The sequence below is a fragment of the Daphnia carinata genome, chromosome 6 (assembly GCF_022539665.2).
Source record: "Daphnia carinata strain CSIRO-1 chromosome 6, CSIRO_AGI_Dcar_HiC_V3, whole genome shotgun sequence".
NCBI classification, from domain to species: Eukaryota; Metazoa; Arthropoda; class Branchiopoda; order Diplostraca; family Daphniidae; genus Daphnia; species Daphnia carinata.
The window spans coordinates 484,102-511,714 of record NC_081336.1 but is presented as its reverse complement, the minus strand read 5'-3'; the positions used below and the strand labels follow the sequence as shown (position 1 = coordinate 511,714).

The following is a 27,613-nucleotide window of genomic DNA, read 5'->3' as shown; positions in this document are numbered from 1 at the left end:
TTTTAAAATGAAGAAATTTATTGTACGGGGAAAATATGTGCAAGGGAAAGCCGAAAATGTAGCAAAGTAGTAATAGAAAAGCAAAAAAAAACATATAGATATTTACATTGAGATATATTTACATTGAAGCCAAAAAAATGGGGGAATTTAATTTTGAAGTTGAAGGTACTATTTACATTTCAAAGTCAATTGGATTTTTGAATTTTGCCAAAAAAATGTACGTTGCTGCACTTAATTTTTCGACTAAAAAAAACCAAAAGTTCCAAATAACTCTCGTTACCCGATGTCTTGGATAAAGAGCAGGTTTGCAAATAGCCAAATGGCGCTTAAGCTTTCGTCGTTTCACAGATGAAGTAAACGGGATTCGCCCAATTCTTAACAAAGACAAACGGGACGAATGGTGGATAATTCGATCCTAGTGGGTGTGAAACAACGGGTGAAAAAGCTTTGGAGGTGGTGAGGGAAGAAGATGCAAAAGACTCACATTCATCGGTCACATAAGCGTTCATTGTGTTCAGGGTTGGAAGTTGAATCAGCGGCACATGCATCCCGATCCATTCCTTGGTAGAAATGGGCAACCCATCGGGATCGTTTTCGTCCAGCTTAAACCAATGAACCTTATGGACCTCCTGTAAAGCCTTTTTGGCCTCGTACAGGGCCTTCTTCTTCTTCGAACGTCTGGCATTTAGAGCCCTGTTGTTCTTCTTGCGAATCTCTCTTCGCCGCTCCTCATCCACTGATTCCTCCGGAATCGTATCCAGTTTCGGTGTGAAACGTGGCCTGCTGTTCACTTGTGAGGACGTGATAATGGCGGCTGTAGGGCTGCTTTGTTCGAGCTCTTCTTGAAGGATGGCATTTTCAAGAAACTCAAAGTCACGCAGCGCTGCCTCCTCAATCGGATCCAACACAAGGGCAGGTACATCCTTGAATCCATCGAGCATCTGTTGCTCATCCTCTGATTCTTTCTGAATCATATCCAGTTCCGGCGTGAAACGTTGCCGTATGCTCACTCGTGAGGACGTGATAATGGCGGCTGTAGGGCTGCATTGCTCGAGCTCCTCTTGAAGGATGGCATTTTCAAGAGACTCAAATTCACGCAGCGCTGCCTCCTCAATCGGGTCCAACACAAGGACAAGAATATCCTCCAATCCATCGAGCATCTGTTGCTCATCCTCTGATTCTTCCCGAATGGTATCTAGTTCCGGCGTGAAATGTCGCCTGCTCTTAACTCGTGAGGACTTGATTGGTGCGGCTCTAGGGCTGCGTTGTTCAAGCTCTTCTTGAAGGATGGCGTATTCAAGAAACTCAAATTCACGCAGCGCTGCCTCCTCAATCGGATCCAACACAATGGCAGGTAAATCCGTCAATCTGTCGAGAATCAGTTGTTCCAGGACTTCAAATTCCCACAAATCATCTTCCTCTTTAGGATCAGCCAGTGACGCCAATTTCACCGGAGGTCGTACTGGAATTCGGGAATGAAATCCAGTTTTTCCAACGACGGTGATGGAGCTGGCCACGGAAGGCGAAACGGTTTTCTTCGTTGCGGATGGACTCGCCACTCGAAAACTGTTCACGCGGCTTTCAACGTGGAGGAAGTTCTTCTTCGTGCCAGGAAGAGACTTGATCGTTGTATACTGACTCTTCGAAGACATTTTCACTTCGCAATGTAAGTATTTCACAGTAAAAATCTGTCACAATTCTCTCAAGAAAGTGTAGAAACTTGTGGTTTATTTGCAACAATTAAGAATAGTACTTAATGTAACAATAAGCTGAAAAAAGTTCATGTTTTAGTTTCTTAAGTGCGTTTCGTGCCCCCAATGGAAGGCTCTCAATGGGAATCTTTGGCTTTAATTTTAATTTTTTAATTAAAATTTTAGTCTAAGCTGTTTTGTGTTATAGTTAACATTAGTAAAAACATTTTTCAATTCTATTTCAATCAAAGTAATTTATTTTCCATTATTTTCCAATTAGATAATTTAACTTTTTCGTCATGATTCCCAAGCGATTCGTCATAATTTCCAAGCGATTCGTGAACATTCTGTGGACACCGATTGTGCGGAATAAACAAATTTGCATCTTACGAGGTAAAGCATTATTTTGTTTTTTTTTTCTGTTTTTGTCATTTGTTTACGTCTATTTTCCAGCGGCATCGGCTTAGCCTGCAGAAAACAAGCCAGTAGTTTGAGTAATAAGATTTGCATTTACTTACCCACAGGTTGACATGAAAAAGAAAAAACTAAACAAACAATTCAGTGTAAAACACTGATGGATGGAGAGATGCAGTCCATAGCAAAAATCAGTTGTCTGCTCATGGTAAGTCACATATGTTTTTATTTATGTAGAAGATTTATTTATTAGATGAGGTCGAAACGTAGAGAGACGTGATCGCTGTTGGCTACAGTCCGTAGAAACAAAAAGACAGTAGCAAAGACTCCAAGGCAACATACCTAGTCTGTGAATGAAATATGCCAAGGATTCCAATAGTAAAATGAATGACCTCTAGACTTGACAGGCATCACCAAATGCAAAGAATTTTGGCCTACTCTGTGGATCTTCAATTTCATGTTGGTAAAATGCATGGTGATGTATTTTTTTCATTATGGTTGTTACAGATACAGTAAATGAATCATATTCCTCAGGTGTCATCCATTAGATGTTGAAGTGTTAGAAATTCTTGACAGTAGTAAATGTTCAAACAACTTCAGATAGGCCGGTTCACTCATGGCATACAAGTCACATCCCTGCTTTTCTCTGCAAAAACAATGCAATCATATTATTACAGTCAAAATTAACAGAGGTAATGACCTTACTCATTTATAATGAACCCAACGATATTGTTGTTGTGCTCTTTAAATTTCCCAGTGAGTTTTTCATTAGCAACCTCCTGAAGAACACAACGTTTATAGAGTTCTTTATTGGCTTTTCTCAGTAGCTGCGTTTCGATCTTCATCGGCGAATTGAAATTGAAGAGATTGCCCATTAGAAAAGAGGATTGCTGCTGATTGAACTGTGCAACTCTTTCATCGAATCGGCGAGAGAAATATTCAAATATTTGGACATCAGCAGCCAACCAGGCGGTAAGCACCTTTCTTTCATCTGTACTCAATGAGGGTAACCGTTTTTCAGCTCTTCGTCGATTTAAATTAAGGTGAATGACATTTTGTAGAGGCCAATTGAGCAGGTGTCTCAGTAGGATGAGCGACTCGTCCATTCGGTGGGCAACCATCACGAGATCAAACTCACTATCCAGCCGTTCTATTTCTTTAGTCACGGTCTCGGTATCTTCAAAGATGTCGGGTGACAGACCCATATCCCACGCCATTTGATTGCGTCCAACAAAACCGAGCCAGCGTTTATTTAAGGCTGAAGCCGACGTGTTTTGGATCAAATTGACCATTTCGTGGATGTCTTTGACACCGTAGAACTCTCGGACTGGATCCTGAAAGTGGAACATGGACACAAATACCTCGACGGGGTCGCGTACAATCGTGAAAGTTCTCGTTTCTTCACGCAGCACCTTCATTATTTCGTCCTTATTCCAACGACTGTGCAAACAGAAAACGTCAAAATCAACATCCTTCCATTTCGCTGTCTTCAGTGAGGCGTGATTGAAGAGCTGAGTGGTGGATAGGTAATTGCCATTAGCGGGTAAAACAACATTCAGTTTATTGTTACATGTTTTTTTCTCATGAACTTGCTAGGTAACACAATCAAATCGACCAGAAGGAATTACTGTGCATGATGCACCTACCGAAATATGATGTTTGCAATGACGGTACCGGCGCACTTGTGGCTTTTCAAGAAAGCAAATTTTCTGAAATTTAAATTCGAAAATTTTCATTAGCAAGAATTGAATCGTTATAACTGCCATGTCTACACATGACTGCCATGTTTATCGGTAATTATCAAGAACATATTTGCGATCTAATTATTATACCTGGATTCTTGGGATTGTAATAGTGCTGATTGCGGTGGATCTCGTCGAATTGCCAAAACTATTAGACAACAACCAATAGCCAAGAAGAAACCCTTTTTACATAAAAGATGCTTGAAGAAAACAATCATAGTAACGAGATTCCAGCCTACGGTAATGCGCACTGTCAAAATTTAATTAATCCGTTTCCTTTGCCTGACGGTTGGTAACAGACTGATATAAGGCTTATGCGTAATAAAGGCATAGTCGGGCGGGACCACTCCATATGCGAGCTGTATCAGTTGCACCTGTTTAAAACGCTACATTGTTGTCGCCACAGTTTTTGCTACCTAACGTATTTTCCCAGTAGAAATGTTTTTTTTTTTTAATCTTCTCTGACGACATACAGGTTGTCGAGCAGATGGGGTGATAGGGAACTCTTCCCATTTGGTAGGTTTGTCCCGCCTATCAAATCGCCATTAGAACACGGACAGCAACCCTTGGGTTTGGCAACCCGACCCACACCAACTCATTAACCTTTTTTTCCAATTTAGATTTTTTGTGGAGTTTCCATTAACAGAAACGAAAGCTATGTTTTTCTTGCCAACAATCAAGTTTGCGTAGCCAATGTTAGACAAGTGTTGCTTGTGTTTCCGCAACACAAACTTTTTAAAACAGTAACACTTTGTGTCTTTGTCCCTTCGAAAACCGAGCACCTTTCGTATAGCATCGCCGCAACGGCAGCTATTAACCAGTGTATAATTCCATGTGAAGGTTGAAAAAAGAGTGGCCATCGAAAATGGCTTCATTATGACAGTAAATAAAAAATAAAACTTTTAAGTCAACTTTTGTTGAAACGAATCCCTTGCAATACGTCGCATCGTGGGTTTCACCCTACTTTATTTTCCTTTCTTTTTCCAAAAAAAGCATTTCGTTGTAATCCGCTTTAGTTGCACGCGTGACTGTGTAAATAATACTTTTATGCGGCTGCTTGTATACTTATGGTAAGCCAGCCGTAAGGAAGTTGGACGACGAAACCCTGGTAAGCCTCTTTCTCTCTTCCTTTTGTATTTCAGCAGATTATCTGGTTACCAACGGGGCTATAATGTAATTCAGCCCACTGCAGCCGAATAACAAATTCCAATCATCTAGAAAACCTTATCAAGATGACCAAACGTGTCGAATCCAATTTACACCATTCCCTTCTTTGGCTGAGGGAAAAACTTCTAAATGGAAAGAACAATTCACACAAATAAGGTTACTTTAATGTTTTTCACTCGTTACCTTTTTTCATTTTTGTAAAGTCTGGTAGGTCTCCATTGGATGGCCAGACAAAAAAACAGAACAGTGTGTGTGTGCGTCATCATTGCCAATAGTATATTGAAAACGTTTCAGACAGTCAAGTAATTCAATCCATGGAAAAGATTTGAGAAAAGTTTCCTAGTCAGCTGTCTAATTAGATCAATTTTCCTGTTTCGTTTGGCTCTACTGCCACACGTCTGCCAACTCTCTCACAGCCAAAACCAGGGAATTGCATCGATCTTTCATCTCGTCTTTCATAGCCGTTTTCTTTACTTGAACATCATCACGTTAAGTTCAAAAAGAAGAAGCTCTTTTGATAATTACAGCCTCGGTAAATCATTTAGGCAAATCAATCAAGTACATTTTGCCTGTTCAGACTATGTGAAATACGGAAGCAGACGAAATTTCGTTAAGGAGAGTAGGCCATTATTAGACGAAACCACACGATGAACTACGAGAAATGCCTTCATTAAATGCAAAGAAGATGCATTAAAATTTCAAGAGAAAAGGATCAAACGGAAAAGCAATTTTATTTCAACGATATTTAAAAACAGAAACTTACAGCGACTGCGCGGGATGCCCAAGCTTTCGATCTCATCACTGTGGGGCACTGCTGTAGACCAGAGGGCGAATGTCGACCTATCCCAGTTGTTCCCGCCAGAGAACACATGTGGGTCTAGGGCAAAGGGGGTGGCTCGATTCGATCAGTCGGTCTTTAGCTGTTGTGTCGTGAACGTTGGGTCATTTAAGTCCGTCACTATTTCACGATTTTACATGTCCGTTAACAGGTTCAAACTTTTTGATCCCTTCTTTTTTCAACAAGTCGGAATTTCATAGTTAACTGTGAGACATAAGTGCCACGTCATCAACGTCGTACTAGTCGCCGACTTGTTTGTGGTGACATTAAACTGGTGATTTGTGTGTCAAGTGATTTCGATCTGTTGGCAAGAATTTCATTTTATTTTCGGTTTCAGGGTGAAAGCAACAGATTTCCTTGGAAAAATTGAGGCTAGTCTACGACAAAAATTCCAAGTTGAAGTGGCTGAAAGGTTTCGTCGTTTGTCATGAAGTTCTGCATTCAGGTAAAAGCCATTTGTTATCGATTCTCTGTGTTTCGTAAATATTTAAGTACTTTACTGCAATGAATGTTTCCCCCTATGCCTTTTCCATTTTTTACATTGCAACAGTCGTATTTTGCTTATTCCACAAACTATTCCACCTCCATTGTCACATTTCCAAAGCGGAGAACAGTTGCGTGAAACAAAGAATTTTGGCGGTTTTCCTATTGAACCTCGAGCAATTGCGTCTTGTTTTTCTGACAAACGATGATTAAATAACCAGCAATTGCATATTCTTAGTAGCATTCCTCGTTTTTGGCATTTCTTTTTACGCTGTTGCTGTGATTGACGTGCAACTTGAACGTTGTACATTCAACTACTTCTCGCGATTGATTATTCAGTGCGTCACGGATGAAATTGGTACCCGCCATTTTTATTTATTTGCCGGCTTCATGAATCGCACTCTCAATTTATGACGACATTAAAGTGACCCATTCGAGTAGTAGATGCGAGTTTTGAAAGTTGGTTAATATCAGATTTTCTTGACGTATTCAACATTCTACTCTTTGGACATTGTTAGGGGAAAGTAGTCACATCATACGGTGCAATCGTAATACCCATTTGTTCCTTTAACTATCTGTTTCCGAGTAGTTATGGCTGCAACTCTAGAAAACTTGATACCTGTTAAGTGATGTTTCCATGGCCAAGTAGGGTCATGGAGTATCCAACCTTCTTGTCTAATAGAATTTGGCATGAGACCTACAACGAGGAATGATGTCTCTTTCGTGTTTCCCAATTCCCTAACGTGAACGGCAAGTCTGCGTTGTATTTAATTATTGGGATGTAGTCCCTATCTTTTGTTTTACATTTTGTCACCATTCGTTGCCTCTTAATCTTGCTCAGCCGGATGGCGAAGTTCCTGTGCGTAACGACTTACGTGCTGCTCTATTCTCTAAGCTAGAATGTATTTATGATGGCGAGAACAAGGAGAATTTACGGAGAAACAAAAGGAAAGAGAAATCGAATAGATGTGCGAATAGGTACCCATTTTGTCAGCCTAGTCTCGAGTCCCTTGAACCAATTCCTCCTTTTTAATTACGTTAAAGGGAAATGTACTCGTAGACATTTCGAAGTCCTCATTTCATTGAATTATTTGCATTCATATACGTCCAATCTCATGCGTCCTTTTGTTTAAGTCGTGTAAAAGATGGAGATTGTCATGGTGTGCCCCTCAGTTTATCGATTGATAAATGAACGAAAGGAGCTTTTCTGATGAGCGAAAACAAACAGAAATATTGATAGATTAGATCGAACAACAACGATTTATCGAATAATATCCGTGACATGCAACCCAGACTTGTGGAGCGTTGGGGCGTTCCCGACGCAAAACAAAAGCTTTTGTGTTTCTTTTGAATTGTCGGGGACGTTGACAAATTCCTCTTCTCGCGGCTTATATCGATCTTCCTACTATCAGATGGAACCCATGCAAATGTGCTGGAGAAAATCAGCCAGAGCCTTTTGTTTAAACAAATGCCACTGGTGTGGTATCGTTGACGTTCATTACTGGGGAATTAGGCGGGGCGTTGCCCTGTAAATACTGCGGTTCGATTGACTCATTGGTGCAATTTAATCCAACCATTTAGACAGTTGGCTGAAACGTTAATTATTCAAACTTGGTATCGGAGTTCAAATTACCCATCCGTTTATCTCACAGTGACATTCGATGTCGAATGCAAGTGGGCGGATCCATCGATCCAGAGCGCCGTATTGATATCAAGAAACCAACGTCGAAGGAATTAGCAGATTAGGCCGTTTCTTTTTTTTTTATTCCGTGATCGGATCTAAGAATCTTTTCGTGTGCGTTCTATTTATTGTCATCAGTTCAAAAGGAAGCCTATGGAAATCACGTTTAAATAGGGATCGACCAATTCCAATGAGTCTTTTAGAAAAACTGTTTTGCATCGATTGCGTCAATCCCTTGAAAATCAGCAAAGCGGCTCGTTTTGTTAAAAATATCCTCCATGTTTAACCATTATCGATAAGAAGCTCAGCTAATAAAATTACGGTATCATTGGTTACTTTTGAAATTGGATGTAAGTAAGTGAGCCTTATTTACACGGAAATTCGATTAGAGGGCAGCTTGTTGGGATCGTTGGATAAGACTGGGTAACTAAACTCACGCACAGACAGCAATGCTGACCGTAATTTACGGATATTTATCTGTAAATAAATATCTGGCAATTGCGTTGTGTAGCATTGCAGTCTTGTCACCTAGACGGAAATTCACGAGGCCATATGGCAAGTTTGTTTGCTTATTGGATGTTCTTTTGTAAATAGTTTATCACGTCGCGAGATCTAAGAATGGATTACCAATTATAATAAAAAATTTATGTCTAGCAATACGTCAGCATTACATGTGGTATTTTGAACCTGAAATTCATACTTTAAACTCTTTTTTTAAAAAACAGGATATAATGGAAGTGTGATGCTACTGAATTCCGTTTGCTGCTAAACATCGTCTCCGATCAGTTGGACCCGTCTTGCGTGTTCGCTGGACATTGCCCGTCACCGCCAGCGAATTCAGTGAAGCAACGAAAAGAGAAATCCGTTTTGATCGATGATGGATCATCATGGAACAGCTAGACGGCCGAAGATGATCCTGGTGCTGGTGACAACGGCCCACCTCTTTGTGGTTTCACTCGCCACGGTCGAGTCTGCGTCGGCGGCCCTGCTGCCTATTCCAGCAGAAGTTTCTTCGCGGGCGACAGACAAGATGCTGGTCAATACCATCGACACCTCAGAAGATGAATGTAAATCCCATCCGCTTATTCTCTTTTATTACATTCACTCGCCTTCCGGCAGCGTGATTCTGTCACGACACGATCGTTGAGGACGAAGTAGCCACGGGAAATGCGTCCATTTCCTCCTGACTCGGTCAGTTGAATCAGTTGCTCTCTCTGTTGGATTCTCTCTTTTGAAGATGATCCAGCAGCGCAGATATGAGACGTCGTGCAGACGTGTTCGAATGGCCTTTCCGTGCAACTTCCGACTTCTCTTTGAGCAGCTCACTTCCAGACGTTTGTGCCGATAGCTCTTTTAATTGGATTAGCTGATTCTGAGACGTTGTTGCAAGATGGGCATCACACACTTGAAATGTCCAGCTGGCCCATGTCATTCACCAAAGTCCCATCACGTTTTGTACTGTCGTGGGTGGCACGAAATCAGAAGATGGACTGTTCCAGGGAAATCCCGTTTTATATTCCGTTTCGTTTTGTCCAAAGATAGTCCGTTCGTTTAAAATTTATACCGCTGATAATAGATTAGGAATGTAGCGGGAGGCTCGAATGGATGCGTTGAATATTCCGATTGCAATCGATCATGTGTTTCGGCGCCGGTTGATTTTGGTTTTTGGTAGACCAGAGTCATAGTTATATGGGTAGTTGAAAACGTCCATACCGACATTTTATGCCTGATTTTTGAATCTGATGCACAGTTTCATTAGAAATGGAGCTTATGCCAATGCGATCCCATCAGTTTGATTCATATCATTTTCTGCTGCTGGTTTTGCTCGTCTTTTGTTTGTGACGAATTCTTGTGAAAGCCGTTTTATAGTATTCAATACTGAAATATTAACAAGGCATTTGAGATAAAACATATTCCGGGGCAAGGACATACATTCAAAAGCGTACAACAGTTTGTTTCGACATTCGATTTCCGTTCGCCGTGTAAAGCCGAGGTTGTCTCCTTGTTGCTATCAAAAGAAGTTGTTTTGAAGGAATCTGGTTTTAAATACTTAAATCTATCGATTGAAAGTAGTGTACCCGTACACGATCACATTCTCAAAAATTCATGGGATTTTCTCCTTACGTATTGCCTTACTACAAAAGGGATACTGGAACGGTAGATCTATCGTATGCACCTGCTGATTTATTGATTATCGAATACTCTTGATGCGTTCGAGTAGTGTTTGTCCAATCGTCAAACAGATAAAGGATTTTCTAATGTCGAGCTCGCACAGTCAAGGTATGGCTGTGCGATCGATAAAGAAGCTTCTCAGGTTGCGTGAAATTCAAATGTGAACAGTGGCCACTCTCGTATAAAAAAGAAGGGGACGAGTTAGTTATCTAACGGTAAGCGTAGTTAATTGACCAACTCGTGTAAATGAGAAATGCGCAGCGGAATCGATTGAAAAGGAACAAACGACGTGCTCCTGTTTTTCCCTTTAAAAAAAACTTCCTTTTAATTTCGTGACAACGAGCCATTAATTTTTGCCGTTGTTTAAATTTTTTGGAATTTTTAAGTGTTTTTTTTTTTTTTTCAATTATTGAAGTACGAACTGATTCGCGTTTATTTAGCCGTTTCAACAAATGTCGAGAATGAAAGGAAACAAAGTTGAGAGTTGCTTCTTTTTCCTGTTTGTGCGTGCCAGAAGAAATTCGTTCAGTCTAGAAAAAGGATAAGAGATTGCGGGTGTGTTTGTTTTGCCGCATATCCGAACGATAGAGGAAAAAGATGAGCATTGACAAGGGGAAATTTATTCGCGTTTCAAGTACCGTTGGGATTTCCTATGAATTTTTATACCAAATTGAATTGTATATTGAAGAATTACCGTACGACGCAACTGCCTTTCCATCTCGACGTCTTCCCTATTTATTGATGCGTTCGACATCTGTTGTTGTTGCGTTGTTATTGCAGAGAAATATGGTTTCCATGGTGTCTTCCAAGTGCAAGACACAAACGATGCAACCTGTTCCTTTTTCCTTCATCATCCCAACCTACCAGCAAAGAGCTTATGTCGCCCATGGTCACGCGACAGATTGAAATAGGAGACACCGTCGCGGTAGCAAATTTTATGCAACAATAGCGGCGATTGTTATCAGCAACGAATACTTCGCGTTCACTACGCGATATCGTGGCCATAAATGTCGGATAAATAGAGCGCAAACATTCGCGTCGTCGTTTAAACTTTGGACAAATCACCACCAACGCCCTTCTCCCGCCCCTTTTTTTTCGGTACATTGTTTTTATAAATGCACGTCCGAATTAGGATCGAACGAATGTAAACGAACGTTTGACTCAGGCTTGCGTGTTCCATGAGATCCAATTTTTTTTTTTATGTTGCCGTTTAACGTAATTGATAAATTTCTAGTTTCTCTTTGTCCAAACTTGAGACTGTTTCCTTTAAAAAATTATGCCGTATTCATTTTCTAAATGGTAACTAAACAAAATTCTAAATGATTGGACATGAATAGACTTAGTGAAGCGAATTCAGTTGTCCGAAAAGCGATAACAATTTTTAAAACGTTCGAAATCGAACGTTCACGAACGATTTGATCCTTCAGTCAATGGGTTTCTTGCAAGAAAACATTAATTTCCTATACCGTGATGAATGAAGCCCTGTCCTTTTTTGACCGCACCCATCGTTAATCATTTCGATCTTTGCTCAAACTGTTTCAACATTTATTTATCGTGATGATGCCATGGCGATATTCAAACTAATTTTTCATTTTCATTTCAACAGCGTCCAAGGTGGAAAAGGTGTGGGTGCTGAGCGGAAGGACAGCCGAACTGCCGTGTGACATTTCACCGCCGCCACTCGATTCGCTTTACCTCGTCCTGTGGTACAAAAACGATTCGGATTTCCCCATTTACAAGTAAGATTTTGGCTTATTATTTGCCATTACGATAGGATAATGCCTTTCGAAGGCATCATCCCAACATGTTCCGTATGAAGTATTTTAGACTTGAATGGCAGATAAGCCAAACGTAGTTGTAAAGAGAAACGAATGAAAAAATGCACCAATTGTTTGTGTGTCTGGTCTAATATGAAGTGCCAAATCAAACATGAACAAATGGAATGACATGTCTAGACTCAGTTTTGACGTGATGACAAAGTTAAACTGATGCGAAATTGGGTGTAATGTGCAGATACGATGCCCGTCGTTCGAGGGAGAGTTACCGCCAACAACAGACGCAGCACGACAGTCAAATGCTTCTGCTACAACAACAGCAAGAACAAGGCCAATACACGCCGACCTCAACAGCGACGCGAGTCCATTTCCAATTCGATAGTCATCCGGTGGCTCTTTTATTATTGAACAACGCGGCCGATCAGGACGAGGGCGTCTATCGATGTCGGGTCGATTTCGGACGGTCGCCCACTCGCAACGTCCTCGTTCAGCTCACCGTCGTAGGTATTTGCATCGTCGTTTGTTTCTCTATTTGCATCTGGGTAGACGATTTTCAACTTTGTTCAAACCAATCGATAAACAAATGTGTGGATGTGTTGACGTTTCCGTCGTTAAGTTAATGCACCAGACGAGTAAAAATGTATTTCACAGCCATTTAATTGGAAGTTATGGCCACCAACTGAAATCAAGAAATGTAACACTAAGGAATAATGAGAGAGAAGGATCAGTCTTGTCATCGATAGTTTATGGGACAACGATAGCACCAACTAATTGAAATCGTACAGCAAATCAAAACTGATGTAACATTGGAAGAAAATCAATAATTCTTAAAACATTCACGAATTGCAGTTCCACCTGGGAAGATTCGAATCATCGAGGACAATCGTCAAGTCTCGTCGGTCATTGGCCCTTACGACGAAGGGGCGCAACTTTCGCTCAATTGCATCGTCACTGGAGGTAAATGATGTGGACATTCATCTGCACATAGTCGACGTTTGTGTTCCATTTGCCTTCAATTCTTGCCTTGATTGCATCCACTGGTCGTTTGTTGATGTCCCCCGTCACATGAAACAGCCAAACGACAATCAACGGGTTCATTATTGTCTTCTTCTTGCTCCCATCCATCTCGATGATTTGTGTCTGATTCTTGGTTTCATGCGAAGCAGATGGATCTCATTCTCCCCCTTTTTTTTCTTCCCTCTGTTCTTTTTATGTGAACGAACGAAAAGGTCGACCCCGTCCAGAAGTGAGTTGGTGGTTGGACAACAAATTAGTGGACCAAACGTTCATCGGCACATCGGAGAATGTGGTGCAAAATGTTCTGGTCATCCCACAACTTCAACGTCACCACCTGCACGCCATTTTACGTTGCCAGGCGTCCAACTATTTTGGTGTGCGCAAAAAGACGTCAACGCCTCATCTTGGCCTCAATTCCTATGGACATCACAATCGACAGCAACAAAACACCATCGTCTCCAGTGTTCAACTTGATCTCAATCGTAAGTCATTCATTTTTCTTCTCCCATTTCCAACTTCCAATACCAAAGCGTTGATTTCTCATTGTTATGTTTTGCGATAAATGACATCAGATAGCGCATTATCGATCGTTGGCCAAGAACAGGGTTCAACTTTTGTTTCCATTGCGTAGATGTCGTCAATTGGCTGTTGCGGCGGTTTTAAAAATCAGAAACATGGGCATTAACGAAACCGTGCAGTTCGTAAATATTCACGAACGCGAGGATGTTTTATGGGGAAAATATCGAGTCGCCAAGCGATAACGGACGATGTACACGCGAAAAGGCCTGCGCACCGTAAACAAGGCCGAAATCCACAGCCATTTCTAGTGCCGATGAGCACGCGAATATCAAACATTTTTCGATCCCGTACGCGACCATGGACGGATAAACTCAGCTACACCAACAGGAGGGTTTCGGTTGATAGTATTCCGAGGATCGCGTGTCATATCCCGTCCCTTTATTTTGCCTGCCTTGCCTCCTATTATGTAAATAGAAGCACACGTATGGCGTACGAAAGGGTTTCGGGTGTAACACGAAATAGATCGACCTTATACAAACCGAACGGCGATCGTTGCCGCTTTGTATCGAACGTTTTTCTTTTAAGCGAATAAACCACACGCAAATCGGTTGAAAGAAAAAAACAAAACATGCGCGTAGCTTTTGGGGAGGTTCGCGATAATAGCATCATCATTTATGCGCGCACGCTATGGATGTGAATTTTTATGTTTAAAAAATGCGAACGGTTTTATTTTTTTGGCAAGGAAAAAAAAGAGTTGACACGCACGCGGCGATGGCTGCACGTAAAATCCCAGCCTTCTATCATTATTTTTCTCCATCGTTTTCACGCACACCTCTGTCGTTGTTTGCATGGCACCAGGACAAGGAAGATTTCTTCGTAGAAAGTCGAAACGGGCGTTTATTTTCTGGCCGCTGTAATTTATCGATGGCCTCCTCCATTTGGCATCCGACGTCTCACGAAACCTCACTCTACTCCGTGGGTTTGTATAAATAGCCCATTTCCAATAGGCGCAACAAAAAAACAAAAGAAAACAGGGAAAATTGGCATTCACGCTACAGTTGGCAAAATATCAGTTGTTTTTTTTTTTACCCCATTTCTTTAAATTTTGTTCAGGTGAATGCCCGTTTTTTTCCGTTTTTCTAAGTCCGGGCAAAATAAAAAATTGGTTTGCATATCAGAAGAAAAGTCAATGATTTCAGTCGGCAAATGTCCTGTACTAACGAATGTTTTCGCTAAACCGTACAATATTTAAAAAATTAATGCAAAGGCAATTTAGTAGTAAAATACTTCACGGCGCGCTGAGATGTTGTGTCTAGTTCCAGCAATCTGGTCGGAATCGATTGAATTTGCTGAAATAGCACAATAGATAATTCGTATAAGGTCCAGCCAAGTTTGTGTCATTCAGTTTGGGGCAGCGCCGATGCAGAGTAAGAAAAATGAAGAAAAGGGAAAGTCATCGCTCACGCGGGATATCCTGTGATGTGATTTGCTGGTGGGTGGGTGGCAAAGTTTTGCAGTGTCCAGTGCAAGGAAATTTCCGGAAGAGAAAATAAAGCCACACAAGGCCATTACGGATGTGATGGGTCGTCCAGACGTGTTTAATCCACTGATGTGAACTAATGATGATGGAAGACAAGAATAAAGAAAACTGATTAAACTGCTATTGGTCAATGCATAGCGTCGCAGTTCTATTCAGCCCTTGCTAGAAGACATTAACTACCTTTTAGTTTGAACATTTCAAAAGTGACGATAAAGACATCCGCTCATCGAACAGTCATTAATCCATTTCTTTTATTGCGTGTTATCAGCCTGTTCTGCTCATAGACTTTGGCTCTGTATAGTCAAAATTGATTAACCTTATTTAACCTTGGTGTTATTTTGTTTGGTAGAATAGATGTTGATTTATGATGAAGTTGACCTTATTTGCAGTGAAGCCGTTGTGGGTGACAATCAGCGGAACAGAGAAGCCGCTGTCTGCCGGCAAATGTTACACGATTGAATGTTCCACCGGGGGATCACGTCCATCGGCCAGTATCCATTGGTACTTGCACTCGATCCAACAGCAACCCACCAGAGAACGGGTATCACTTTTTTCTACTCTTCTACATTGTTCATTTCAAACGAATGCATACTTTATGCGAATGGTTGCACACGACTGGGTATACGACGTCTCGTTTCTTGGTTTTTAAACTATCACGTTAAACGTTCATAAATTAGGGATGTGGGTCTGTACTATCCGCATGGTAGTAGATTGGATTAAAACTTGATCCACCGAGACTTACGTTTATAAACTGAACCTAAGAAGAATGTAGTCAGCTATTTGATGTGTTTGCCTTTCTTCTCGCACCTTTTAGATCACGATGGACGGACGCAACACGACGAGCACGTTGAAACTGACCCCCACGGCCAAGGATCACGATGCCGAATTGATCTGTTCGGCCGTCAATCCCGTGATGATTTCGACGGCTAGTCACAACAGCAGCGATGGCCATAATTTGAGCGACAGGACCTTGTCGTCGTCCATCGAGACCCGTCGCAAACTTGTCGTCCATTGTAAGAATGGCGTCCATTTTTTATTTTCTTCGTTTTCTTTTTTTTAGTTTCGACACGCTCTCGCTTCCTCCTTGTTTTTCTTTTTTTTTTTATATCTTTGTGCAAAGACACTCCTCGGGATGACGACGATGATGAGATTTTCAATAATGGGATGGGACGGTGGCAGTCGCTACTGGCAATGCGGAGGCAAATCTTTTTCTTTGGGGAAAGGAAAAATCTGCTGCAAAAATGTGCCCTTTTTTCCCCTTTCATCAAAGAAAAAAAGGCGTGACACGCAAGGAGGGGGAACCACGTATCACTTCTCTAGCGTGTATGTCCTGTACGCAGTTCGTTGGTGAATCGTTTCGAAGATCAGAACGGACCCAACAATGGACGACACGACTGGGCGGCAGAAGGGGTCAACGAGAAATTCCCGAAATTGGGGGAAAAGAAATAATCCAAATCGGGATCTTATCGTAAGCCGCATTCCGCTATTGATAACGTATCCAAACAGTGACAAACAGCTCTTCAACGCAACGTGCTGCGTTGGGATTCTTTGAGATTGATTCGTTCAGTCGATGATTCACAAAGGAAAATGAGCAGCTCAGTTGATGAGTCAAGTAAAAAGACATATCGATGTAGGTAAAGATGCAGAATGATCGCTTTTCTTTGTCCATGTGTAACACGTTGACCAGTTTCTGTGTACGAGATTGCAAGTATCGATCGGCCGGGGAAAGTGTCAGAAAAGAAAACGTGTGGGATGAGTGGGAGGAGGGAAAGAAGGTCTTGATCGAGTCTCGTCATTCGATTACGTGAAAAACATCAATGCGTTGGCACAGGCTGCGCTCAATTCGCCGTCTGCTCGTACGGAACGAAAGAGAATTTGAATGCAATGAACTTTGTTGCAGCGTGACGATACTTTTGTACAAACAAGACGGCCGTTTTAGAGGACGTGAACGATCGATGAACATCAAGGAAAACAGGAGCCAAGAGCAGTTTTCAATTTTTTAGGAATAGTTTTTCTTTCAAGTTTTGTCTCTTTTCGAAACGTACGGTGACAACAGACTTAAAAGCGCAAACAAACAAAGAGAGCGAAGATGACAAAGATGGCAAAGGCGAAAAAGAACAAACAAACGGATTAGGGATCCGAACAGCGGAAGTCGAAAGAGTCGATTCGTTCAACCGGATTCCAATAGCGTCGGGTATTTTTCTTAATTTGAAAAAAAAAAAATGAGTGAAGCAATTTCGGAGAGTGTCGCACCACCACAGCGTGGCAATGCACAGTCGGTTAAACATCCAACGGAAGGCCCATTTCAATCTGGCGGCTGAAAGACTAAACGAATTCATCAAATACTTGGCACCCCCTAATTATTGAATTCCATTTCCATCGGGACTGTCAGAAAATATCTTCCGTATTTCGCAACCCTTGACACTCTTTCCACCCTTTCCATTCTTCCACCCGTAATTGGCGTCCACCCTAATTTGCCGCCCTAAAACCACGCTGTCAAACTCGATCTTCGAGTTTAGTGTTTCATTTAAGTGGTTGATAACAAATTATCGACAGGGACTTTTGATTTATAAATTTTTTTTTTAAACTCCCGCATTTAAAGATACGGATGTCAAAGTGATCATAGAGGAAAAAGTCTATTTTTTTTGTGTCCCGCATCCGCTCAACTGATGGTCCCACTCGTCAATAATCAAAAGAGCGACGTCGGCGAAGCCCCGAGCGCTGCGGCTGCCGTTCTCCAAGGGATGCGACGGCCGTATTACATTTCTTTTAGCCTTTTTCGTACCGCACTGTGCCCGTCTTGTGTAATGCGCGTGTGATTGGCTCTTGGCGTCTCCTGTTCAGATTCGTCGCCAGCGGATCACGTAGCGTCTTCACCGTCGCATCGAGACCGTTTTCTTTTTGTTTTGGGCTACATCTTCACATTGTTTCTGCCTTTCTTCCACCAGGCAGCCGGAATAAATGTATTATTCCAATTATCGGAAACAGGCACCCGTTTCTTTCCTTTTTCTTTCCTGTGTTTTTTCCTTCATCTTTTTTTTTCGTATTTCATTCGCTATCTCGTACCGATTATCATTTTCGTCTTCATTTGTTTTTAACCTTAATATTAAGAAAAAACGACTAACATTTTATTTTTTTTCCATGTATTTAAAACACGCAACGGACATGAAACGTTCCAAAAACCAGTTGCTCCAACGGCGGAATTGGAACTGGGTCGCAATTTGAAACCGGACTCGATCGTCGAAGGCAACGACGTCTACTTCGAGTGTCGCATCCGATCCAACCCGCCGCCGCACAGCATCATTTGGACTCACGAGGTACGATCCTCCTATTTCTGCCACTATTTTTTAAGGTCGTTATTCCATGCCGTTGCTATTAAATTTTATTGATCCGCGTCGTTGAGGCGAAAAGATGCACAAACACACACCAAACCAAAAATGTTCTTTGCCCCCTGTTCTTTTTCGCTGTTTTTTTTTTTATTGTTTAGATGGATGCCGCCATTTCACTTAAATCGAACAAACTACTAAAATACTTTCATCCTGTCTGCCTTTTTGTTCTTGTTATTTTTTACGTTTTTATTTTCGGATGATGAGCTCAATGATGGATGCGATGCTGCGCAGCACCTTGTTCTCTGGTTACATTAAAAACGATTCAATTTAATTGGGTACTTGTGGTGTAGTGCAGCGAGTAGTGCCATGAAATAGTTGACGGCTCGAACGCAAAAGGCCAACGATTAAACGTTTCTTCGGTTATGTTAAAGCTGAAACAAAAAATATGATAAACGGCAAACTTTGAACTACAGTATGTCTAATTATCTTTGACGTTTATTGCTAAATTTCTCAGGGCCAGAACGTGCGGGAAAATGTGACAGCTGGAGTCCTTGTCGTGGAGCAAAGTTTGGTCATTCGGCGAGTTTCTCGTTTCCATTCCGGCCGCTATTCCTGTACGGCCATCAATACGGAGGGGACTGGACTCAGTAACACTGTCCAGTTACGCGTCATGTGTAAGAAAAACATATCACCGTCCTCAATTCGGTTCTTGACAAGCGTTTAATCATTTTGTTATGTTTTGCATGTGGTTCATGGAGCGTAGTCCAGCCGGTCTGCCGTCCTGGCCAGAAAATCATGTACGGAGTGGCCAAACAAGAGACGGCCGTCGTCCGCTGTCAAACGGACGCCATTCCGCCGGTAAACTTTAACTCGTTTCATTTGATTGAACCCATTTTAAATTCGTGTACAAATGACAGGCCCGTTCGCATAGGTGGGCGTTTAATGCGTCAGTATCTTCAGAGATGACTGAACTGACCGTCAATCGAACCCAAATTCTTCATCAGTCAGGCAGCAGCCATCTTGAGGTATGTGTACCATCCAACCATCATTTTGTCCTTCAATAGCTAGAGGTAGAAACGAAACTCTTCGTTTGATGTGGGAATGCACGGCGACGAGTTGCCATTTAATGTGCCACGTTCAAGCGGAAATTCCTGATTTAATCGGTTATTTGCAACTCGTGTTTGGTTTTTCTTTTACGTGATCGAAAAATGGCGTCCAATTTGTTCGCCTTGTTCCCTTTGCAAAGTGCCATCTACTCGTCCATCTCATTTTACATAATGGAATATCCATCCATCCGTTGGAATGCATTACGATTTCGCCGCCTATCCATCACCAAAATGGATTTTCCCCATTTTTATTGATTCTCGCCTGTCACACCTCAATCCTACAGTTCAAGTATGTCGAACGAGGGTGTGCAAGGGCGTCTCCACCAAGAAAAAAAGGCGCCGCAACGTATCAAAATGAGATGAATGTACTTGTGCAAAACCACGTCTAACGCGTCAATCTTATTTACATGCACGATCAACTGCCGTTCTAGTCCCCTGCATGAACCTCTCGTCACCCTAGTCACGTAAATCTAAAAAAAAAAAAAAACGCATGATTTTCTTGCTTCTATTTTTCGTTTTTGTTTTGGTCGTTGGTCCGTAGACCAACTGCAAGGACGTAATGCAACGGACAGCCAAATCCCAGTCGCATCGGATGCAGGATAGGGATTTGTTGATCTCTTTCGTGACCATCACGTTATTACGCTCTTCCAAAGAGACACGTCCTCCGCCGACGCATTTCTTGTTGCCACCCCACTTATTCATTCGCTCCCATTCGAGCCATCAAATAAAGAAGAATAGGAGATTCCATTCGTGTATTAAAACCGATGGAGGACCAACAAAAAAAGCCATTCAATCATAGTTTATGTTTTCAGCGACCACAAACTTTGGCTGATTTAATATTTGAATAGTTTATGTATTTCTGAATTTGTTTTTGTTCCTTTTTAAGCTCGTCCAATCTTGTTGAAAGCAATTGAAACGTGAAACAAGATACGTAGATCCTACAATAATATGATGGATGGCTTTTTTTTTTTTTTTTATAGCATTAGACTTATTTCATAGCAAATGTAATAAAATTAAAAGGCTCTACAAAAAATGTTGATAGTCGACGTCTGTTTTGCTTGTCCATTTAAATATTGAAACGTTCTTTTTTTTTAATGCAGGAAGGGACAGAGGCACAGGATAGCGTATTCTCTTATACGCCGCAATCGGATCGTGACTACGGGAATCTGCTCTGCTGGGCTCGTAACGACATTGGCGAACAACGGGAGCCTTGCGTCTATCGCATTTTCCTCGGTGTCCGTCCCGATCCGCCCGTCAATTGTTCAGTGGTCAACCAAACAGCCGACGCGGTAGAAGTTTGGTGCCGGCCGGGGTTCGACGGCGGCCATCCACAGCAGTTCCAGTTCGAGATCTTTGACACGCAGTCGGCCGTTTTGCTGTACAACAAATCGGGCAGGTATCCGCACCTGCGCGTCGGCAATCTCGAGTCGGGCGTGAAACTCTTCATCCAAGTCTCGGCCTTCAACCAGCGCGGGAGATCCGCTCTCGTCCCTCTAGAGGCCTACACCATCAAAATCGCCGACAAACAAACAGGTAAGAAAACCAAACGACGCAAGCGACACGCGTGTCTTTCATCTCCAGACAGCCCTTTTAAGTTTTCTTTCACCCGTAATGTGATGCTGGACGAGTTACTTACTCAACTTTGGCATTCAAAGTTGTGCATAATCTCGAATCACCGGAGAGTTTGTGCAACTCGTGTTAACTAGACCGAAGTCGACTTCTCTTTGACTCTATATTGCATGGTGGAACATCATCGAATGGCTGTTAATGTAATCCCCACAGGGATTTTTGCGTGTAAATATTGGGGTGGTTTCTGGTAACTCGTAGAAAACAAAATAAGGTGAATGTCGGAAAGCATTAGCCCTTCCTGAGAGAAAACAGAAAAGACATTCGTGTAGCTCTCTTTTGGGGAAAGTGCTGATGCTGTTGAGACTCTTAATGTACTCGACGCTATTTCACTATGGAGAGAAAGCAGACTTTCAAAAGATTTCCCGCGGGTCCATCACCTTTCGTGTAATATCTTCAGCTCAGTCTCTTTGATCCCGAAGAAATCAGCCGGGCATGAATGCAACAGTCAAAGGCTGTCTGATCTATGCGTTCTTGTTTCACATGTTTCGTTGTGGCTTTCTCCCTTCATTTCGTTTAGTTATCATGGAAACGACGGACTTGAATTCGGTGTTGGGCATCGCCAGTGGAGTCTCTGCCTCCGTCGTAATTATATGCGTCGTCATTGCTTTAACAGCAAGGTTTCGTCGTCAACAACGTACGCAAAGTAGTTCGACCCAACATTATTCTCACAGCATTAAAAATTCAGATGATAAGCAGAGAAAACAAGACAATTATTCGTGCGACTTGGATGTTGATCCAGACATCATCATCAACAGTCAACTTGGTAACGATAAATCTTGTAATTGCGTTGCTCGCTAACATTTGCCATTTTTAAATCGTTTTGTTTGATGAAACAGTAAATGACCTGCAGCACGTGAATCACAATGCCTCCGTTCAAAGGAGTCATAGAAGTAACAATGCACCAACCATCCAACCGCAACAGTTATCGATGGCCGTCGATCCTACACGTCCTTTCATTAGTGCTGGACACTCACATCCTGCTCATTATAACCCGACAACTGCCAGTGGTGCCATGAATAACATTGAAGTCGTGGCTGTAAAATCGCCTCATCGTCACAAGCAAGATCCTGAAACGTCTATTTAATGTCAAATGGAAACGAATGCAGCACATTCGACACAAAACCCGACCAAATGTCTCTCCAATTGTTTATATACTTCCCGCCAGATGCTGTCAAGTAAGTTTGGTTAATATTATCCTTCAAAATGCATTTAACAGTGTTGTCTCAAAATATTCTCATTTTTAACCCTAGTCTGTGATGAAGAAAACCTCTGGCTCTTGATCTACGTCCTGAAAGAAGGTCTCTCACGTTCAACCTTATATGTGCATCGCAGTTGATGTAAGTCACAGCCAATAGTGATCTTTGTGCTACTTTGAACAAAGGGGTTTTAAGGATAAATGTCTTTGTAATTCGGAAAAATAAAGAATAAGTAACCGAATGAATTGGGGATAGTTTATCTTAACATCTAACCCATTGATGATCATTCCTTCTGGGGCATACTAATCCACATTTAGTTTTCGGAAGGATCCTTCGATGCCAAAGAGATCCTGGGCAGTCTTGGATTTGCCCGGACGGCGTGACTCGTCGACAAGGAAGTTTTTTTCTGATGCAATCAGAAACTCTCTGTTGTCTTCGACTTTTTTCTTCCAGTAATCTAACAGGAAAATTTATGAATATTTAAAAATCAAATGGTAACCAATCAAAAGAAATACCAACGCGCGCCACACCATGAATAATAACTTATGAAACTACCTGTGAGCTCTGCGAATGATATTCCATCGCCTCCATAATCCTTTGGAAGAATCTTCCGATCTATTTCTTTATATAGAGACTGGAAACCGGAACCATGGATCTGTACCTGTAAAATGTCAAACGAATTGGTCTAATTAATATGACTTATCTAGCTCCTTTTATTTATCTCATACCCTTTGCTTTATTTTGTCTTTGAGCATGTTCATCACTACGCCATATACCGAGTGAAACACTGGATTTGTTCGAATAAAGTGGATCCTTTTTGGACTAATAGGTGCACTCTACAAATAGACAGACCAGACTTTAGGCCGCTTCCTTCATTCATTTTCGGTAAATTTAAAATTTTTAGTCAAATACCTGCAGATAATACAATTGTTTTTTACTCAGCGCAAGTGGCCTTTGCGTGAAGTGATTCAGCGTGTATCCGTGGCAGTCTACGATTATCACCATTCCCGTAACAAACATTTGTTCGTCCTCTCTGCCCATGATGTCAACCACCATGAAATTGGCTTTCTCTAGATCTTCTGGTTTGAATTGGCATGGATCGAAGCATCCAGGACGCATAACTATCACTTTTCTGCCATGCTGGTCATAATCTTGCAAAGGGAGATACGACCTGCAAGCAAACAAATGTTTCTTTTTTTTTCAATTATTGTAGAATTTGATGTATGCTGTACCACAGTTCACTAAAATATTGGTGAACTGGTACGCATAAAACATTAGTGTAAACTCGTTCGACAAAATACCTTACCCACATGCAAGAGCCTCTTGTAATCTGGGTTTCAATGGGTCCCTTCCTGAGAAGAATTCTGGCAAGGCTGTTCTCAGGGTGTATTGCAAATCTATCTTATGTTTCATCTTCTCCAGACTATACTTGCATCCACGGGCAAAACACACGATGCTGTATTCGTCTAAAATGAAATTTAGTGTATTGATCTTGCTCAAATCTATACCACTCCAATGTCTCAATCAGTAGTGTTGAGATATGTTGTTGTGAGAAGTGTGCACATTGGGGAAATACCTAAGGGTATATGTTGCAGATGTGGTTGCTTTGCCATCCACTGGCGAATGATTTCTATTACCTCTTGTCGTCGATCTTCATCCTCTCCTAATTCAGAAGACGCCACTTTAAGAATAACTTCATTCAGCTTAGTGTGGAAGGGCTTGATTTTTATCGACATTCCAGGGATACGATAAACAAGGTAAATGAACACGTTAATGGAAGCTGGCCAAGTCAAGAATATGAATCTTGCTGGCGAGTGTCGATACAAGATTACATGATGGTACTTTCTTTTTGTCTAGTAGGTCACTCAACTGCTGTCAAAAATTGCGGTCGAAGAGAAACTGCTTGGTCGCCTACTGAAGAAAACATAAACATAGCAAATTAACGACTTCACAGTTTTCTCCAAATAGTGCAAAAAGCAGACGTCAGTGGCGCTCAACTTGTCGGAGTGCCACAGAGATCACCTATTGGGAAAAAGTGAGAACTTCTTAGCGCTAATGTAGTAGCTCATTTACTCTCGTTTCTCCAGCGGTAGTAGATGGCAAAAATGGTGAATATCATGTTTTCGCTAACATTTTAAATTTTGCTGCTGAATTATTTATCGCTGAATCCCTTACCACTGAAACATTTTACAGGATAGCAAAATTTTTTGGTATTGGTATTCTATTTTTAGCATTCCAAACTAATGGCTAAAGTTTACAAAATTTGCCTTTAGAGAGAAGCAAAAACTATGTGCCACGTGGAGCGATATCAGGTTTTAGCAACTGAGATTTGAAGTAATTTTTGAAACCGGCCATTTCTGTATATTTTCGACTACAGTTTGTCGGTAAAGTGCTTTATTTGGCTTGCTCTTATTGGCTGATAATGTAACAAATTCTAAAAATTGGAAACTAGTACATGTGCAGCCCATTGCTCCAAGAACATATACTTTAAGGCCTTGGATCATGCTTTTGCAACGTAGGTGATTTACACTTAAAGGTTTTGCTACATAGATATGATTTTAAATTTATATTACAGGATGGGTGATTCCTGTCTACCATTTAGAAGGCTGAATGTCAGGAAAATTGTACTGATTTAAAACCAAAAAAAGCAAAGCAATAGTATTGTATACTGACCATTATGGAAAATTGAAACTAATCTACTATCCAAGTTGAGTTCCCCATGCTGCTTTACCATTTACAAAAATGTCTCAAACTGGTTTCACACATACATCCACATTTTTCTGTTCAACAGGGAAGAAGTTCTACTATACTTGCCAATACTATACTTGCCAAGAACATGGCTACCAGAAACTCAAATTGCTCATAGGATTAACAATCTTGTATGTTGTTCGATCTTGGAGTTGACAACTTGGCATATGATGCCCTTTCAAAGCTGCTGGCTGAAGTCCGTTTCATTTCTGTAGTTTCCAAAACAAGAGTTTCACATTAATTGGTATTTACTTAATATAGATTAATTATGGCAGCCGTTCGGAAAAGGTGAAGATGTTCGAGGAAAGATATCTTCAGACAGATACCAGTGCATAGTTCAACCCTATTAACTAATCACCATGGAACTCCATTAGACCAACTGTTTCATTAACACCAGATGTTGCTAAAACCTGTTGCCTCTGAGCCGTCACATTTTTGGCTGCATATTTTTGTTTTGTATTGAGGTTAGTTACCTAATTCAATCCTATTACTTAATCATTACGGAACTCCATTAGACCCATTGTTTTTGGTACAAAAATTTTAGTTTTAAACTTGTGATTTGGGTTTTAGTGAAACTTGCCTGCCATTACAAACGCACCGCTGATTGCGAGGAAAATACTTTTATTTCCAATCAAGCGGTTTTTCAATCTAATTGGTGCAACACAAACACTTTGTAGTTGAGTAAATTTTAAATATGAAATCAAAAATAATTCCGTTTTCATATTGGTAGTTGAAAATTCATATTTAAAAAAAAAATAAAGCCGGGATTTACTTGACTGGTGTGAAAAATTTGTATTTTACGTTAAAATGTCTATTTATTACTTGGTATAATTTTATTATAACTAGATAGTATGTTTGCAAATTGATTGTTGTCCAGTAAGGTAACTATTGGATTTTTTTGTTATCATCAATAATATTATTTGTGTTGGATTTAAATTCAAAATGAGTTCTAATTACAGTTGTTACATTGTTTGGATTTCTACTTATTAACATTTAAAACCAAATTCATTACTTAATAATTGGTATGTCAAATTTCAATCTTTATGTTAACTTATTAGTTGACCCAAATCCACTAAATAATGCTGTTCTTTTGATTGGGATTTGTATGGAGGAGTTAGTTGTGCCTGTACAAGGATTAGGTAGGAGCATTATTGGCACTATTTGATTATTATTTTAGTTTGTTATTTTTAATAGTCAGGATTTAACCTTCAACAGGCCGGACTCACCTGCCAACAGATTGTGGCAGTACATGACTGACCTCCATTAACAAAGTTTGCTCCAGCTCCTGTTCATCATATTCCCAGAAAGTGTAACACAGCAAGCCAAAGTGAAGGTATTGGTTGCAGTTGATTGATTGATGTGATTTAATTGCTTCAACCTGAACATTCAATGCAGTTAGAACTATAATAATATTAATAATTATAAACCAACAAAATAATCAATCTTACCATCAATTTCCACACGTCACGACAAAAATTGCCTAACCAGAACCATGCATGTCATGCCATCCAAACATGTCAACCCTGACGAACACCAAAAATGACAGATCAAGTTTTCTGTCAACAATTTAAAAGGTAATTCACTGAAACAAAAATTACCTGTGTGTAAAATCACAGCAACCTGCACTAGTCATGCTAATGGAAAATCAACCAAACCAGTCTGGGATAATCAACAAAACCCATTCATCATCACTGATACAGAAAATTGCATAATGAAAATTTCATCTACCTTAGCAATATTAATAGGTGCAGCTTGGACTGACACGGGACATTCGCAACCCATGCTTACTATTCTCTCACACGATCACTGCAACTTTGAAATGAAAAATAATGTACACCTTATTAGTTAAAATCCTACACTTACACAACACATTTTGAAATCAAAGACAAGATCAGAAAACCAACAAAAATTATCCGTGAAACACCGCAACTTCCGAAGTGAGTTACAATCCCTTTTCCGGCACCAGAGTCGATTGGGCGAATGGATTATTACACCAATCTACGAGCCTTATATAATAGGTCCATTCCCTCTCTTTCCCATTCCCCATTATTAGTTATAGCGGTGGCGTCTCGACTTACTTCGTAAATAGTTGAATAGTAATAGTAGTAGGTAAATAGTTAAAGAGGTAAAACGTACTTTTTTCTTCCATTATTAAATTCCTGATTAGAAATAAGATTTAAGCCGGAGTGCTTTTTGTTCATTTTATTACTTGTACAAGTGGTATAAAAAATTTTAGTATTTGTCCAAAAACCTTTCTTTATTGTTTGTAGGAAACTGTAGCCTATTGACTGAAGGCCTACCACATGATGCATTGTTTGGCCTGGCAGTACAAAGCAAAGGCGGCTGAAAGTCGGGCTTATTTATTAGTCGGGCTTAAAAAAATTTTCGACAAAAACTGACACTCACCGGAATTGGTTGAATATCACAGCGTACACTCAAAACTGAATGCTGATTCCGGGAAAATTGCTATTTTTCATTAAGTTAATCGTTTTTGAAATGCACCGAATATTTGACGAATTGCTAGCGCGCCAGTAGGCTACAGCGCTTGCGCGGTGCAGCACAAATA

At 40.8% G+C, this 27,613-nt stretch overlaps 3 protein-coding genes and 2 long non-coding RNA genes across 8 annotated transcripts; 2 read left to right on the top strand and 3 right to left on the bottom strand.

The window, feature by feature from the left end:
* Positions 1 to 2,642: 2,642 nt before the first annotated feature.
* LOC130689533 (galactosylceramide sulfotransferase-like) lies at positions 2,643 to 3,871 on the bottom strand. The gene is made up of 3 exons (XM_059495572.1): positions 3,752 to 3,871; positions 2,811 to 3,697; positions 2,643 to 2,751 (listed from the first exon to the last, which is right to left on the bottom strand). Exons 1-3 carry the CDS (start codon positions 3,869 to 3,871, stop codon positions 2,643 to 2,645), a joined length of 1,116 nt encoding a protein of 371 aa, XP_059351555.1.
* A 2,099-nt stretch (positions 3,872 to 5,970) lies between these two features.
* Positions 5,971 to 22,544, top strand: LOC130689908 (synaptogenesis protein syg-2-like). The gene is made up of 17 exons (XM_057512847.2): positions 5,971 to 6,126; positions 6,190 to 6,297; positions 8,742 to 9,083; positions 11,795 to 11,927; positions 12,202 to 12,467; positions 12,813 to 12,920; positions 13,193 to 13,462; positions 15,429 to 15,580; positions 15,854 to 16,052; positions 18,226 to 18,356; positions 18,883 to 19,042; positions 19,132 to 19,226; positions 19,286 to 19,393; positions 20,575 to 21,007; positions 21,621 to 21,866; positions 21,940 to 22,278; positions 22,354 to 22,544. Exons 3-16 carry the CDS (start codon positions 8,891 to 8,893, stop codon positions 22,185 to 22,187), a joined length of 2,742 nt encoding a protein of 913 aa, XP_057368830.1. The 5' UTR covers positions 5,971 to 6,126; positions 6,190 to 6,297; positions 8,742 to 8,890; the 3' UTR covers positions 22,188 to 22,278; positions 22,354 to 22,544.
* LOC130689904 (retinol-binding protein pinta-like) lies at positions 22,540 to 24,188 on the bottom strand. Its single transcript, XM_057512845.2, has 6 exons — positions 23,876 to 24,188; positions 23,606 to 23,765; positions 23,212 to 23,470; positions 23,028 to 23,135; positions 22,855 to 22,960; positions 22,540 to 22,756 (listed from the first exon to the last, which is right to left on the bottom strand). Exons 1-6 carry the CDS (start codon positions 24,033 to 24,035, stop codon positions 22,602 to 22,604), a joined length of 948 nt encoding a protein of 315 aa, XP_057368828.1. The 5' UTR covers positions 24,036 to 24,188; the 3' UTR covers positions 22,540 to 22,601.
* Positions 24,161 to 25,854, top strand: LOC130689909 (uncharacterized). Of its 3 annotated transcripts, none has more exons than XR_009000846.2 (6): positions 24,161 to 24,509; positions 24,573 to 24,683; positions 24,752 to 24,814; positions 24,875 to 25,006; positions 25,091 to 25,243; positions 25,309 to 25,854. It is a non-coding gene; the product is annotated as an uncharacterized LOC130689909 (long non-coding RNA). The 3 variants fall into 3 exon arrangements; XR_009000845.2 differs by having other exon boundaries at positions 24,875 to 25,243; positions 25,309 to 25,511; positions 25,618 to 25,854; XR_009000844.2 differs by having other exon boundaries at positions 24,875 to 25,243.
* A 123-nt stretch (positions 25,855 to 25,977) lies between these two features.
* On the bottom strand, positions 25,978 to 27,040 carry LOC130689910 (uncharacterized). 2 transcript variants are annotated; one of them, XR_009000849.1, is made up of 5 exons: positions 26,776 to 27,040; positions 26,646 to 26,706; positions 26,496 to 26,570; positions 26,274 to 26,425; positions 25,978 to 26,171 (listed from the first exon to the last, which is right to left on the bottom strand). It is a non-coding gene; the product is annotated as an uncharacterized LOC130689910 (long non-coding RNA). The 2 variants fall into 2 exon arrangements; XR_009000848.1 differs by having other exon boundaries at positions 25,978 to 26,425.
* Between the last annotated feature and the right edge of the window lie 573 nt (positions 27,041 to 27,613).

Coding starts and splice junctions, on each gene's coding strand:
- LOC130689533 (XM_059495572.1), bottom strand. CDS start 3,871: ATGGCAGTTATAACGATTCAATTCTTGCTAATGAAAATTTTCGAATTT. Junction 3,698..3,751: donor ATTGCAAACATCATATTTCG/GTAGGTGCATCA, acceptor TGTGTTACCTAG/CAAGTTCATGAGAAAAAAAC. Junction 2,752..2,810: donor GTTGGGTTCATTATAAATGA/GTAAGGTCATTA, acceptor TTGTTTTTGCAG/AGAAAAGCAGGGATGTGACT.
- LOC130689908 (XM_057512847.2), top strand. CDS start 8,891: ATGATGGATCATCATGGAACAGCTAGACGGCCGAAGATGATCCTGGTG. Junction 11,928..12,201: donor TCGGATTTCCCCATTTACAA/GTAAGATTTTGG, acceptor TGTAATGTGCAG/ATACGATGCCCGTCGTTCGA. Junction 15,581..15,853: donor AGCAACCCACCAGAGAACGG/GTATCACTTTTT, acceptor CGCACCTTTTAG/ATCACGATGGACGGACGCAA.
- LOC130689904 (XM_057512845.2), bottom strand. CDS start 24,035: ATGTCGATAAAAATCAAGCCCTTCCACACTAAGCTGAATGAAGTTATT. Junction 23,766..23,875: donor TCTGCAACATATACCCTTAG/GTATTTCCCCAA, acceptor ATTTCATTTTAG/ACGAATACAGCATCGTGTGT. Junction 22,757..22,854: donor ATCATTCGCAGAGCTCACAG/GTAGTTTCATAA, acceptor TTTTCCTGTTAG/ATTACTGGAAGAAAAAAGTC.